This window comes from Corylus avellana, unplaced genomic scaffold (assembly GCF_965113065.1).
Source record: "Corylus avellana unplaced genomic scaffold, dhCorAvel1.hap1.2 HAP1_SCAFFOLD_327, whole genome shotgun sequence".
In the NCBI taxonomy this organism is placed as follows: Eukaryota; Viridiplantae; Streptophyta; class Magnoliopsida; order Fagales; family Betulaceae; genus Corylus; species Corylus avellana.
In genome coordinates, this window is record NW_028290679.1 from 1 (window position 1) to 16,153 (window position 16,153).

At 37.6% G+C, this 16,153-nt stretch overlaps 1 protein-coding gene and 1 non-coding gene across 2 annotated transcripts; both read right to left on the minus strand.

The window, feature by feature from the left end:
• Positions 1-71: 71 nt before the first annotated feature.
• LOC148582102 (myosin-15-like) lies at positions 72-15,095 on the minus strand (the record flags this gene model as incomplete). Its single annotated transcript, XM_088512138.1, has 17 exons — positions 15,011-15,095; positions 14,710-14,838; positions 14,466-14,612; positions 13,386-13,531; positions 13,130-13,286; positions 12,725-12,783; positions 11,303-11,459; positions 10,937-11,086; positions 10,691-10,827; positions 7,471-7,617; positions 7,268-7,369; positions 1,772-1,829; positions 1,551-1,652; positions 1,126-1,163; positions 906-1,032; positions 641-814; positions 72-203 (listed from the first exon to the last, which is right to left on the minus strand). Coding segments are annotated over exons 1-17 (1,968 nt in total), but the record flags the coding sequence as incomplete, so codon positions are not given.
• Positions 2,521-2,623, minus strand: LOC132185997 (U6 spliceosomal RNA). Its single transcript, XR_009440680.1, has one exon. It is a non-coding gene; the product is annotated as a U6 spliceosomal RNA (small nuclear RNA).
• Positions 15,096-16,153: the final 1,058 nt, after the last annotated feature.

Sequence of the window (16,153 nt, forward strand, 5' to 3'; positions counted from 1 at the left end):
GTAGATAATCCATGCATGTCTATATTATTAAAATTCCATAACAGTAAAAATAGAAGGTAGGTGTTACTGACCCCACAGCGTAATTGGTGTAAGATACTCAGATTCTCAAACTTTTGAGGTCGATTCAAGGAGTTCGGCTTCACACAACGTATGTAATGAGGCTCTGTTGTGTTGAGGGTTTCCATGAGTGCTTGAAGTTGTTGCTAGAAAGACAAAAGAAAGATTTGCAGCATCAAAGAATTGCAATCTCATTCGACAATATGAATCAAATTTTCTAACAGAAACAATATAAATCTACTAATAAAACAATAGATTGGTTATGTTGATTGGACAAAGATGTGGAATAAATGCACTATTATTCCCTCATTTTGTAAAAAAAAAATCAAGTATCAGGCAAACAGAAACAAAACGTTACCTATTCCATGAAGCCATCTCAGTAACTAAATCAAATATTTATATTATAAAACCAAAAGATAAGGGAAAAGGGCAAAAGCACACTTTCAACCTAAATCTGCATAATCGAGATTAGATAAATCCCAAATAGCTCCATACTCTTCGGTATTCTTGTACGGATATATGTATCTAACCAAAATTACATGAGGAAGACAAAAGGCTAAACATAGATACAAAATTTTAATACCTTAAATCTTGAAGCCACAGAGGAAAATTTATATGATGATCTTGAAGATTCCTCTGGTGGTGAAGGGAAAAGACCCGCAACAAAGGGGCACTTGGAAGAAGACAATAGATTGCAGTGTTCTACCACAACATAATCACGATTTTTGTCTAAAAAGGTATTTGAGTGATAAGTGACCTACAGAAAAAGCATTGAGTGAGTGAATCTTTGTTAAGATCCTCTATATCACAAGACCCTATTTACAAAAGTACCGTGACATATGACATGCCTTTCCAGCATAATGTCTAATGGTAAAATCTGTTTCGGAAAATTTTGCCTTTTCCAACCTTGGATGGGCCCGAAAATTCTGAAATAACTTGGTTGAAAATGTTTCATGTGTTGATTTTGGGAACATGCTGCAAAAACAAAAAAAATCAGGATAAGGATAAAGTGCAAATAAATGTTATAAAGCAACACGCACCAATTGATATTGAAGAACTCAAATTTACCAAGCTTCATCCAAGAGAGCAATTATCCCAATAGGTTTCTGCACATGTATATAAAATAATAGTATAAGGCACATGAGCAACTGACATTGAAACCATATATAGAAAAATAAAAAAGGAGAAAACATACACAGAAAAATCAATATGAAAAAAGATTCTTTATACAGTTCCTATAATTTTTTTTTTCAAAAGTTCTTGTCTCAGCTTTTCTAATAAATTCTTTATATGAGAAGATCACTTTAAAAGTTTAAACTGAGTTCCACAATGCCAAACATTTCAATTCAGCATCAATCCCAACCTGTATCTGTAACCTACACATAGATTTCAAAAAAAGATGAGTGCATGATACTAAAAGCTAAACCAGAAAACCAGGTTCAAAACCAATCCAGCCTGAATAGATGAATACGGCAGGGGGAATGAGCAAGCACCTTCTCCATCAAATCTAAAACATCTTGGTTGTCTATAAATTCAATGTAGCTCCAATTAATTTCTTCTTTGCTATATTCTTCCTGTTCCATCTTGAATACATGCTGGAAAAAATTGGAAAAATAAATTTTAAAAGCCTTATCAAGGAAGTACTGGCTCCCATTGGACCAGTTGTATCTATATGCATCTTTCTTAAAGCATTTCACCAAACATTATTACACACCTCATTAAAATGTTGCTGAAGCTTTTCATTGGCAAAGTTAATGCAAAATTGCTCAAAACTGTGGAATAGAAAGTGTTAATCAATCAATTGAAGGAGTATGGAGACAACACTTAGCTTCACAGAAAAAAAAAAAAAATGAAGTGAATTAAGTTCAAACAGAACGTCAGTAATTGATGACCCAAATGTATAAACTACTAAACTAGATATGAAAAGTGTAAAAACCTTTCAAATCAAACACAAATAAAATAATCAAAACAAAAGAATCTAAATCAATTACTTCATTTAACAGCACAAAAAAAGAAGAAGATATTAATGCTTTGGGAACAACTTATCTGTTATAAACCTCAATGCAACTATATTCAACAGTACCAGCAAACAAACAAAGACATATCAGAGTGAATGACCTTCTCCACATATAGAGATACGTTATACACTGGAAACTCTTTTAAGTGTCAAGCCCTCATGCTTATAACCTCTGGAAGGGCATCACTATAGTAAATCTCTTTTATTTCACATATAGAAGCCAATGGTGAATTTAGGAAAATCTTCACATCCTTAGTTTAGTTTTTTTCTAAATTTATTTCATTCGGCTTCATATATGGATTCAAGACCACTTTTTATTTGTTTGTTTTGAACATGACACAATACATATTTGCTTCCACAAGAATATACAAGAGAAAAATGGGCAAAAGAATATAATTTGGATAAAAAAAAATGTAAAATGATCTCAAATTCTTTTTTGATAAGTAAAAAATTTGGACCATTTCTCGATTTATGCATGTCATCCTTGCGCAAGGACCATGCAAATCTTCTGTGTATCGTTCCAATTTTATCAGATGTGGGACATCTCAAATTCAGAAGCTTTAGCCTATACATTGAGAAGTTCCATGCCCTCAAATATACAACTTCTCCTCTTCCTAAAGCAACACAACAGTGCAACTTCCAAACCACATTCAGACTACCTCCTAATCTCTGTTTCGGACTAACCAAATCTATAGCTCATCATAGGCAGAAGCAGAGACATCCCAAATTGAGGGAAACAAGACGCTAGAGTTCTCAAGGGGCAGATTACAACAGAAAGTCCACCATTTCTCCATTTAATTTTCAATTAAGTACAAATTGGAAATGACCTTAGCAAGATCTTGAAGGAAACTTTTTGGAGCTCCCATAAATACAGTTTCCAGGAGCCCATAAGGAGTGAAATAAGTATGGGCCTATTAAGGCACTCCATGTAATAGATCATAAGAGAAGATATTAGGAGGGTGTTCCCTGATGCCCTATTGGCACGCATGTATATCAATATTTTATACTTGCATGCCTTGTAAGTCTTTGTTTCAATGTAAAGTCTAAGTATTTCCACAATTATTATCCAAAAATAGAGTATATATAGTAATGGACCCATCAACCAACAAGGGGTCAATGGAGTTCTTTCTTTTGTTGGAATTAGCAAAAATACTTTGCGCACTTGTCACCCTCCCTCAACCACAAAACCCCAGATTTTTTCCTCCAACTCACTTCCTCCATGAGAATGGATTTCTCTAACTCACTATTAAAGTAATGATTAAGTTAAATTTATCTCTTCCTATCAGCTTAAACTTGTGGGACAAGTGGTAATTTAACATGGTATCAGAGCCAAAGGTCCTGGAATCGAACCTTGACTCCGTCAAATCATCCCCTATTTAAATTAAATATTTTACATGTAGGGCCTCACCGATTAAAAGGGAGGGAATTTGAACCCACACGTGAAAGGGAGTGTTAAAATGATAATTAAGTGATTAAATTATCTCTTCCTATCAGTTTAAGCTAGTAGGACAAGTGATAATTTAACACTCGCTTACAACTTATGCCTTCTTCATTCTCTCCTCAACACCTAATGCCCTTGATTTCTTCAATGATATCAAAAACACATAGCTCTTCCAAAAGGATCTTTTTCTTCCTCTCAACATTGCCAAACACCTCCTCATTCCATCTTTTTAAATCAGCCTTCAAAGCCTTAAGCTTGTGGGCTAAAATGAAGCTTAAAGAGCCCTGGAAATGATAAGAGTCCTACCACTATTTCATCTTGTCCACAAAACCCTCAAACTTTAGCAACGTACTTTCAAATTTGAAGTACCCACTATCCCTTTGAAAGTTGCCACAATCAAGGAGGATCGGGCAATTATCCGAGCAAAGTCTAGGAAGCCTCCTTCAGGATACACCAGGAAACTGAGCTTCCCACACCGACGAGACAAGAAATCTATCAATTCAAGCCATGATAAAAAATGAAGTAAGAGAACACCATAGTTGGGCATAAACGAACTTCTCCAAATCTCTCATTGGGGAACCGGGTAACGTTAAAATCACCCGCAATGCACCAAGGAAGGTTCCACCAACTGAGCATAATAGCTAGCTTATCTTTTTTTTGATAAGTAATGATGATATAAAATAGCATAATAGCTAGCTTATCCCAAAGAAGTCTTCTATCACAATCAAAATTAGGGCCATAGACACTCGCAAAAGCCAAAGTAAAATGATTTTCAACGTTTCTAAAAGTATTAGCCAGGGTGAACTCACCCACACACTCGTCGATCTTTTCCATCACCCTTCTATCCCACATAATCAAAATGCCACTTGAAGACTCCCCGAGTCTAGACAACACCAATCCACATGATGGTACCCCCACAAAACTACACACGACACCACAAGACATGACCACCAACTTAGTTTCTTGAAAAGAAACATATCAACTTTTCACTCTCTAAGTAGGTTCCTTTCATTCAACTCTCTCACATTCTAATATAGTAATTTAGGCTTCATTAAAAACTGAGATACCCCTCTCCTTTCCTTTACCACGACTTGGAATCTCACTTTTAGAGTCGTAATTAATGGAGCATTCCAATCTCTTTAACTCCCTATTGCCTTTCTTACCAAGTTTAGAATTGGAAACTAAACCCTTAGGAAGATGACAAAATAGCCATAAATTGCTCCTCATTACCCACACATAAAACCCCCAAAACACAATGGATCTCCTTCACTCTTTGCAAAACCCAATCTGAATGCTTCGACCTTGAGCGACCATTCTCCGACACAACAGGGGGGATAGAAGCTTTGGGGAGTTCAGTACAAAGCTTCCTCCCAATTGGGAAAAAATAAAAATAAAAAAAATCCATGTCCCGACAAGGTGCTGAATCAAACACATGCCGACTGATTTCTTTAACATAACCCACCTCCATTCCAACCAAAGCAGGCAGAGGAGATCCTTCCCCCTTTTCACCAATAAGGTTGACTCCCCACCCCAGCCCGCCGAAGAAGAGCTTGTAGCATCAGGAGTATTAAGCTTAGGAGAAGGTTCTTTGAAAGTAAAAAGCTCAGTTTCCTCATAAGTATTAACAACAAAAGATATAACACAATCTCCTCGCCATCATAATCTGAAGGAAAAGAAGTTTGATTTAGAAATAAGAGCTTTACTAAGGCACCAATAAAAGACCCTTTTGGGATTGGGGCCTTGATAACCTTCTTCACATAGTACATCGGTAACTATGGGCCACCAACAGCAAGAATTGAAACACTCATGTCATGAACTCAAGACTTCCTTGAGCCACCGCCACCGTTGGCAAGATCTAAAGCCACTATGCGATCTACCGGAAAAGAAGCGACAACAAAGGATCGCACAGTATGGAATCATCAGCTGAGGTCGTAGGAGCTCTGAGCTAACCAGCACCGAGGCCCTTACCGGTGTCCAAGCCAGACCCACACCCAAAGTTCTTTTCCACTTATGCGTTAGCTTCAACTTGGGCTTGAAGGAATATTTGGCCCTAAAAACCCCAAAGCCCATCAAAGCCTTTCCTTTAAGATCTTGATTAGAGTGGGCCGTTGGAGGCGAGCTTAACAAACTTACGGGGACCTTAGAAGGAAAAAAACCAATTGGGCATTTTTGACTTCCTGCAACACCCAAGCCCAAACTTGAATCAATACATTCTAAAAACCCATCTACATCCTTTTTTAAGCTCACCAACACCTCTCTGAAGGAGCAAAAATCAAGATTAACACCTTGAAGCCCCCTGCTCGAGCCGACACCACCAGTTGAAAATCAGGGATCTTCAACCTTCCCAGACTCAAACCAAGAGCAAGACATCCTTGCTGCACTTTGTACCGAATGAGCCCTTCAACGACAAGAGAAAGGTCGAAAACTTCCTTAGTCCAAAAGAGCCTCTGCATATGACAAAATCCCCCCCACATCCAACGAAGGTCTCAGCGCCATCTTCATCTAATTTGCGCCCATCACTAAAGGATTTTTAGAGTGACGCCCAACTGACCCACCACCATGTAGTGACGGGAAGATTTGCACCACCACTCGTAGCTCCACGACAATGGACTTCCAGCCCCTACCATGCCTCCCTTACGGCACTAAGATAAGGCCCCTCTGTTTACCTCCCCCAAACTCCATCACGACCAAGAACCGTTCATGCTTATTAAAGCATCGTTGGGAGAGGAGAGCTGGGAAACCAACTCTAGAGCATCTCCAAAACTCCTTCCTCCCCTCCTCTAGAACCACCTCCTTGACGGTGGCTAACAACCAAGAGACATTGACATTGCCCAAGCATAAGGAACAAAAACTACCCCTACTCCTCTCAAAAATTCTACACACTTGAGACCTACCCTCCATAATCAACTCAAACAATTTGGACCCAACACGGCACCCCCTGAACAGCCCCATACAATAAAAGAATTGCCGAATTGTGCTGAAGAGAGAGAGAGTCCACTACCAACTCAAACAATTTGGACTCAACACGACACCCCCTGAACAGCCCCATACAATAAAAGAATTGCCGACACGTGCAGACGAGAGAGAGAGACAGAGAGCACAACTAAAACATCACTTCCAAATTGAAACCACCTTCACCTCCAAAATTTGGAAAGCATGATATTAACAAATTAAGAGGGAAAACCTCCATTAGCAATTGGTATTCTCTATGTGCTCATCAATAGGATACACAACAGATTGAAGTTGGAACAATAAAAGATCAATTTCTAGGCTCCAAAGAGTCCAAGAACTCAGATCAGAAATTTCATATAAAAGAGAATTAGAAGGCTTAGAAGATGACAGTTGAAAGGTTTTATCCAAGGTTTATGGAGGTAAATTGTTCCTATTGTATACCATAAGGTCCATAAGGAAGTAAAATGTAATTTCCCCTAAAAAATGACCACTAACAAATCTAAAGGGGCAGAAAAAACGGCAGCCAATGCAACGAGTTGATTGTCATGTACAATGGAAACAACTATATGAACTAAAACCACATGTACATCCTAGAGACAATTTTCATTGAAAGCAAAGTCTAGTAGGTGTTACTAGACTTCCTACGTGCTAAAGCAAAGGAGGCCATGCCAATCAAATAACGTACTTTGCATTCAATAAATTAAGATGTACTCCAAAGGAGCCTTAAATGTTACAAGAAAAGAAATCAAACCAAGTCCAAAAATGTAAACTGTTTTTTTTTTTGATAAGTAAACTGTTACCTGTTATTCTTAAAGCATTCAAACCCATAGATGTCCAAGACTCCAATTTGCACTCGGGAATTCAGATCTTGCCCAACAGACCTATTGATCTTATCAACAAGCCTGAAAGAAATAACAAAATCAGTAACATATACACTATCGAAAAACAAATTCTGCATAAATAAAAGAAATGGTTCTTGATAGTGAAGTGAATATAAGCCTACCAATCAAACAGCCGAGCATAAACAGTTTTTGCCAGTGCATCCCGACTAGCAACAGCAGCATTACAGTCAAGAGCTTTAACAATACATCCTTCACGAGTTTGTATTGAACGAGTACAAAGTGTCGCTAGCAAGAGGTTCACATCGCATCTGATTAAAGAAGCAGTTTAGTTATCAGATTAACAAGACCAAAAGCATCTATTAAACTCTAGGTAGCATCTGATTAAAGAAGCAGTTTAGTTATCAGATTAACAAGACCAAAAGCATCTATTAAACTCTAGGTAGTTATAACATCACAATAAAGAAATAGGCTAGTCCCCAACTCTGCTTGGTTAGCTAGTTCACAACCCAAAATGGTGACAAAAATGAAATGTACTCCACAAGTTAACTAGCATATCCATTTGCTTGGGGAAAAACTAACATATCCATTTCTTACTCCACAAAATTCTATGCTCCTTATAGGATAGCTTGCAATTAAGTAACAATATCCATATTGGATGACAATTCCAGTGCACTTCTATACAAATGGCATTGCTTGCTAATTAGTCTAAGCTTATCTCACCTCTACTAAGCCTTGATACCAAATAATTGGGATATATTGCTCATCTAGAAAACAATTTTACAATTAATTCTCTCCAGAGGGGCTTCAAGTGGTATTTTGATTATGTGGAACAAAAGGGTGGTGAAGAAGATAGACAAGCAAGGGTAGTGAAGAAGATAGACGAGTGTGTGGGGAATTCATCGTGACTGCCAACTTTCGAAACGTTGATGATCATTCCACTTGGGCTTTTATGGGTGTCTATGGCCCTAACTCTGACAGGGATGGAAGGATTTTTTTTGGATGAGTAGGCTGGTTTGCTTGCTAGTGGAATTTGCCTTGGTGTGTTGGAGATGATTTTAATTTTACCTATTCTTTTTCCCAATGAAAGGTCAGGAGAAGCTCGTTTATGCCCTGACATGTGAATTGATAGATTCCTTTACTTGGTCAAATGATTGAAACTCTCCCGCTTGGTTTAGAATTGACAGATTCCTTGTCTCTATAGTGTGGGAAGCCCAGTTTCTAGGTGTTTCACAAAGGAGGCTTCCTAGACTTTATCCAGATCATTTCCCAATCCTCATCAATTGTGATGATGTTCTAAGGGGTAGCAGGGCTTTCAAATTTGAAAACATAGGGCTAAAGTTTGAAGGTTTTGTGGACATTCTGAAACAGCGGTGGGACTCTTATCATTTCCAAGGTTCGCCGAGCTTTTAGCAAGCAAGCTCAAAGCCTTGAAATTTGATTTAAAGAGATGGAATGAGGATGTGTTTGACAATGTAGAAAGGAAGAAGAAGACCCTTCTACAAGAGCTACATATTCTCGATGTCTATGACGAAGAAAGGGCTTTAGGCGTTGAGGAGAAATTGAAGAAGACAGAAATTGTTAGTGAGTTAAAAAGATCTACTCTTATGGAGGAGATGAGTTGGAGGCAGAAATCTAAGGTGTTGTGGTTAAGGGAGGGTGACAGGTGTATTGAGATTTTTCACAAAATGACTAATTCCAACAGAAGGAAGGATTCCATTGACTCCTTGTTGATAGGCAATACCTTTTCTACCAACCGGGAGGAGATCAAAAAGCACATTGTCCAGTTATATCAAAAGTTATACACCGAACAGGTTAATTGAAGGCCGTTGGTGGATGGCCTTTCCTTTGATTCCATTGGTTGGAGAGAGATTTTGAGGAAGAGGAGGTGAGAGGGGTAGTGAAAGCTATGAATGGTAACAAGGCACCGGACCCTGATATAAATGAGTTGTTTTAAAACAGGATATCATGAAATATTTTCATGACTTCCATGCTATAAGCAAGTCTTAAATGAGCCTTAATGTTACTTTTATTGCCCTCATTTCAAAGACTTCAAGGATTGTTGACCTCAGGGATTTCCGCCTTATCAGTCTTGTGGAGGGCATCTACAAAATTATTGCTAAAATTCTAGCAAACAGGCTGAAGATGGCATTGGAGAAGATCATCTCTAAGTTGCAAAATACATTCATCAAAAGTAGGCAAATCCTAGATCATGTTCTTATCGCCAATGAATGCCTTGATACTAGATTAAGGTCCCGTGAGTCGGGTGTTATTTGCAAAATGGATCTAGAAAAAATTTATGATCATGTTAATTGTGACTTTTTGTTGTATATGCTGAGGTGTGGCTTTGGGGGAAATGGTGCTTTTGGGTAGCTCATTGCATTTCTTTAGTTCATTTCTCGATTTTGGTGAACGGCACTCCAATAAGGTTCTTTAGTACTTCCTATGGCTTGAGACAAGGGGACCATATGTCCCCTTTGTTTGTCCTTGTGATGGAGGCGTTGGATAAAATGATTTCTGTTGTAGTGAGTTTGGGGGGGGGGGGGGGGGCGGGGGGGGGGGGGGTGGGTTACAAGTCCCACGACACAGGAGCAGGATTCTCTAAAAAGCCAAGGGCGCAGTAATAGTCAAACTTCCCCGAGGGCAACAGTTGGGTCTCCTACTTCATATCTTTCTTTTAGCATCTATTGGCGATAGGGTTCCATACCCACACTCCAGCGTAGAAAACTATAGGGCAATTGTAAGATGGTTGGCTTTTGATTCAGGTGCTCTTTGGTCTTCAAGTGTCTACTGCCGGCCAGCAAACATGCAACTTTGGCAATCAGCTGCGCCAAGTTTGATTTCTCTGTGGGTAATGGTGGAGTAGATTTCTCTTACCTTTCGTTTGCCGATGATACTTTGATCTTTTATGGTGCTAATCCAAATCATTTTTGTAATTTGTGTTGCTTATTCCTATGCTATGGAGTACTTTTTCTTCAAAACTTTGTACCTTTGGACAATTGCTTATGTTTCTCCCTTAACAATTAGTTATAGTGATTTTCTTGTTCGTTTTGCTCCTTCTAACTAGATGCTTCATTTTGTATACTTGATGCGTACTTAGGGGTGCCTTTACGCTTTTAATGATATTTTTCAATTACTTTTTTTTTTTGATAAGTTGATATTTTTCAATTACTTATCAAAATTCTCTCTCAATTTTTACTTGGCAGACATTCTATATATTATGCTGCCAAAAACATTGTTCTAAGAGACCTGTAACCATTACAAGGATTTAACAATTCCAATTTCATACAAAAAGACAAATTATGGAACTGAAATTAATACCTCAGTCTGGTCAAAATTGATTAAAGCAAGAAAAATTTCCAAACTATCATGTAAATCACCAACCTGAAAAGATTAGCAGCCACCTGCATATGAAAGCTAGATTTCTGATCCTTTATAACCGACGAGTCATATTCTTTGCCAGGAGAAAACTCAATGTTCCCTAAATGTAGAATTGCAGCTAGGGTGCGGAATATAGCTTCCTGATAATGGAGATTGAACATTGAAAATTAAGAACAGAAACAACAATAAATAGAAGAGTCTCAAAGGGAAAAAGCAAAGCAATTGTATGCTACATATGGTTTTTCAGACCTGATCTTCATGACTTATACCAACAATGTCCATAGCCCGCCTTGTCTTCATGTATTCTTCTATGCTACTCACGCCATCTAGCTCGTAGGTCTTGCTTTGATTTAAGTAGTGGAAGTGGCTTGATTGATCTAATTTGTACTTCTCTGCATCCTAGACATATGGGATACATCATAATGACATTGTCCATGATGACAATAACCCAAGTATGTATGATTAAATCATCAGAAACACACAACCCAAAAAAAAGCCATAAGCAAAACCATGCACCTTTCAACACAATATTGACAGATAGGTGTAAATACATCAGTACAATATGTGTGTGCAGAGGTGTGTGTCATGTGTGTGTGAGAGAGAGAGAGAGATTACCCTTCCAGATGCACACAACTGATAGAAGCAATGATAATTCCTTTCAGGATCTGTTATCTGAACAACACGGGATCGTTCCAAAAGGTAAGTTCTGATTGCAGCACCTGATATTCTACCACTTGCATCAAATTGGATTTCAACAAACTTGCCAAAACGACTGCCATGAAAAGAATCAACATAAAGGAATAAATAATTATTATAGATTGAAGAGAAACGATGGCAAACTACAATAATAGAAAAAATCATATTATAAAATCATATTGAATGGAATATAATTCATGGATAATATTAATGATTTGATAATATCCCAAACTCTTTGTTCAATCCAATAGTCTACCTATAATGAAACTGCAGAATCACTACTTGCCAAATAGTCTCTTCAGTCAAGACAAGTTTAAATCCCCAACATCTTGTACTTGCTTTTGTTTTGATAATTCATACTTGCCCAAAAACAAAAAGACAAGTTTATGTTTATCTCTGTAACTGCTCTTCACTTCCTATGATTTTTCTTCTCTACCATCTAAAAGCTTATATCTAGTTCCTTTCAGTTATCCTGGAGGTTTTGCCCATTTAGTCCATTCCAGCACTCTGTTTTCTAACTTATTATAAGTTTTTCATATTCTATCAACTTAAATCAGCTCAACTCATCCCGACAAAGTCGGTTTTATAGATCACCATCAACTAATGGAAGCCAACCATATGCAGTCCTTTCCATCATTGTATCATATCCAAACTCATGCTCTTTTTCATACTCTATCAACTCCCTGTTTAACATATCTTTCTTCCCGACTTCTATCCATGTTAATGTAAGCCTCCTTTTACCTCCTTTCACTCCTCCAACTTGAATTAGATCACCTATCTCATGAATGCATTGATCAGTCACCATTGCACTGTTGCACATGGTCAAACCATCTGAAGTAACTCTTTCATCTTGTTTCTCAATATAGGCCACCCCCACCTTAAACTCTTTCATCTTTTTTCTCAATATAGGCCACCCCCACCTTAAACTCTTTCATCTTTATAAGTAATCAAATCTCATAAAAAAGTACAGAGAGGCACAACCGAAATAAACAGAAACTATACTACACAAACACTACTCATAAAACATGAAACATACTTTCCTCGACAATAATATTACAATGATGAACTGCATAATATAAAGGAAAAGAAAAAGAATATTCTAACACGTAAACTACCTTAATCCCAATGCAACACTTTGGATGTATGTAAATCAATAAAGAAAATAATTAGTTATTAAGATATGTAACACAGCACAAGATTAAATAATGCAATATCAAGCTCATTTTGTAGATTGTCAGAGCTGGAATGGAGAAAAAGCCACATGATGGCAAATAATTTAGAGCTGCAATTTGGTAATAGTAATATTCTAGAAATTGAGACAAAAAAATTAATAAACTTCACCTTGAATTGTCATTTCTAACAGTCTTTGCATTACCAAATGCCTCCAATAGTGGATTTGACTGAATCACACAAAAAGTGGAATCAGCAAATGTTGATAGTGGAAGAACAGAAACATAATAATTTCAACAGTGTAAAAGAAAAAAGAAAAAAATAGGCCAGTCCCTCATCACAGGCAGCAGGATCCACTACAGATTCAACTCAAGTTGAAGATAACTAGTCCATCCTAAACAGAGTCCCCATCAACCTAGAGAATACCATCTTATCTACCAATTTTTTATTAGCACAGTGACCAAAAGTATTCTAATCTAGCAACTAACAAATAAATTAAGTATACCTACATCTAATGCACATTGTAAATATTGCAGCTATACTTGTCAATTGGATTGGCTCAAGGATAACCCTTACTTCAAGAACTTGCTGCTCAACTGTTCTGTCATCACCAGCAGCACGGCCACCCACATAAGTAAGATACTGCATAATCAATTTTGTTGTCTCAGTCTTCCCAGCCCCACTTTCTCCACTGACCAGTATAGATTGGCTTTGAGCATCATTCATCATTGCCCTAGAACACACGACCAACAAAGCTTACCGAAAAAAAAAAAAAAGGCGAAATGTAACAGAGATCACCACTCAATTTATAGAACATCTAAAAATAACAAACCTATATGATGCATCAGCCACAGCAAAAACATGGGGGCTTAGCTCCCCAAATGGAGCTCCTTTATACTGCTCCATCATATGGACATTGTACAGGTGGGGAAGCTTTGTGAATGGGTTCACAGCTATCAAAATGCTCCCTGTGTATGTCTATCAAAGACAAAGGAAAATAATTCACGTATCAGTTCAAATCTGGGAAATGTTGAATCAAGAATTGGTAAAACTATACTTCCCATTATTTCATGCGAAATTACAGCATGTGCCACAGGCATGTGAATTATCACTCATAGATCAATGAATTAGAAAGACAACTACAACTTATACCGAGATTTATCAAGTTATAGACTAGTTAAAGACAATTAAAAACCCTCCTAAAAATAACGATTGAGAGCGAAAAAGATAGTGATCTACTAACTGTGCACTAGAATATTGACCTCGAAAGAAATTCAATTTTCAATATTATCTGATTATTGAGTCATGCACCAATCAGGAAGAATGAAAAGCCATGCCTGACAACTAGAGTAGACACTTTCTAAAGCAGCTGAATGATGGTGCATACCTATATGCGATAAAATTGAAAGCAAAAATAACTTCCTTATACGCATGGTTGGCCATAATCCAAAAATTAAATGTATTAAATACCAGCTTGGCATTCCAAATCCGAATTTTCATTCTTGATTTGTCTACTGCAGAATTTTCTACTTAAAAAAAAATATACGTTTCATTTACTCAAAGAATTGAAGGGGTTGTGATAATCATTATAACCAAGAATAGAGATTAAATCACAAAAACCAAAACATTTTCAAGAATTAACCAGAACTCGAACTCAGAAAGGGAAATGCCCCATCTTTCAAGTCAGAGACGAGCTCAGAGTTTAGACCCTCAATTTGGCTATACTTTACCCCCAGACACTATTAGATGCCCATTTTGGGTCACATTAACTCCAAGAACTTGAAGCAGCATCTACTTAACCACTACAGACAAATTCAATTCAAAGCACCATGATTAAGTCCATGGTTAACAACAATTGGCCTTCAAACTAACCAAGCCCCATCTAAACCCCATCAATCACACTGCTACTCACATATATATCATTGAGAGCATATCTCCTCTGGAGATTGTAAAGCACACCAGGCTCATTCAAATACGTCAACTTGGTCATGTCGTCCACTCCACCGTGGTCCTCCTCATCCGCATCTCTCGGAAACAGCTTGTCCGGAAAAGCCAAAACCTAAAGAAACCCCTCAAAAAAGAAAGTCTGAAAATTAGCACGAACTTCCCAGTGCCGTACAAAAATCACTCCCCTCTGAAAAGAACAAAATGCCGACCTTCTTTCCCGAAGTGTTCACGACTAGAATTTGCTTGCCAACGAAGTCGAGGACTTCAGCCGCGACCCAGGCCAAATCTTTGTCCTCGGCCCAAACCTTGGAGCCTCTGCGGAGACTCATCTTCGGTTCCTGAGAAGCAAAAGCGAGTAAAGTACCAAAAACAAAAAAACCCTAGAATTTTTCAGGGAAATGACTTTGAGGGCAAAAGATGAATTGGAATTGAAATTTGAAACCCTAGGAGCGGAGCAGAGGGGGACAAAAATTAAGGGGGGCAGAGGGTGAGAGAGAGAGAGAGACTTACGGGCATGTCTTTTAGGTGAAATTTTGGATTCCCGCCCTAACAGGTGTGTACTACGAGTCAAAAATGGCGAAACTTCAGAGTATTTATATCGTACTCGACACGTCACCTCTTCGACAGTTTTATTTTTTAACTGGTGGCTAAATCTTTCCTCATATATATTCAGCTCACTGCTCCTATGGCGTAACGGTAAACAGGAGTGAGTTGGCCTAAAAAGTAGCTCTCTGTTTGGCAATCTATAAAAACTTTATCCAACCAAACCTATTTCCCACTCACCTTATAGCTAAATTAGATGGAGAGAGCAAATTAAATAGTTACCAAATTTTAAAATTTAAATTGAAATTTCAAATTAGTAACAAATTTATTTAGAAGATTATTATACTATTGTTATATAATTTGATCAGTACTTAATAAAAATTAATAACTGATATTATCACTGTCACGTCACTCCAATTATGTGATAATAATGTAACAGAGTCTAGTAAATAGCAATGAAAAAATACCTTCTATGAGGCAATCTCATCGATTTAAACCCACCAACTTAAATGGCTTTGCCAAGTCATTAATGACAATAACCACGATAACCTTCTGTGTTCTCCAATAAAATTTTCAAAGTTTAAAATTCTTTTTCTTTCTGTTTTTTTTAAGAGTTTAATTTATGATATTCCAAGTAATTTTATTGTTTCATAAAAGCAAAAAATTAAAAAATTAAAGAATACGACAGTACTTGTTTCTTTTGTTATCTTTTAAAGGAAATTGATGATGCAGATTTTTTTCATGACCAAACTGAACGATGGACACTTGCAAACAAAAAAAACCACCGAAGGAATGTTAGCCTAGCGAAGCGAATCGACTCGACCGACGAGAAAGGCGCTCTAATAGTTTAAGTTAGATCATTTTCTAAAAGAGAGGTTGAATGAAAAGTGTTACTGACTAAGGATCTTTGAAGTTTTGTGACCTTCTTATGCAAGACTCTTTGGAAGTGGTCTCTTATGGGTTTTGCCCAACTATTTGCCAAGTGATGGGTCTCTTTTGATTGGCTTTTGGTTCGAAATGGGTTTTCTGCTTAGAGTAATGCTTGGCGCAGGGGTGCAATCCGGATTTGCTGACATGGCATGGTCAGTGGGCCATGCCATGTCAGCCCAC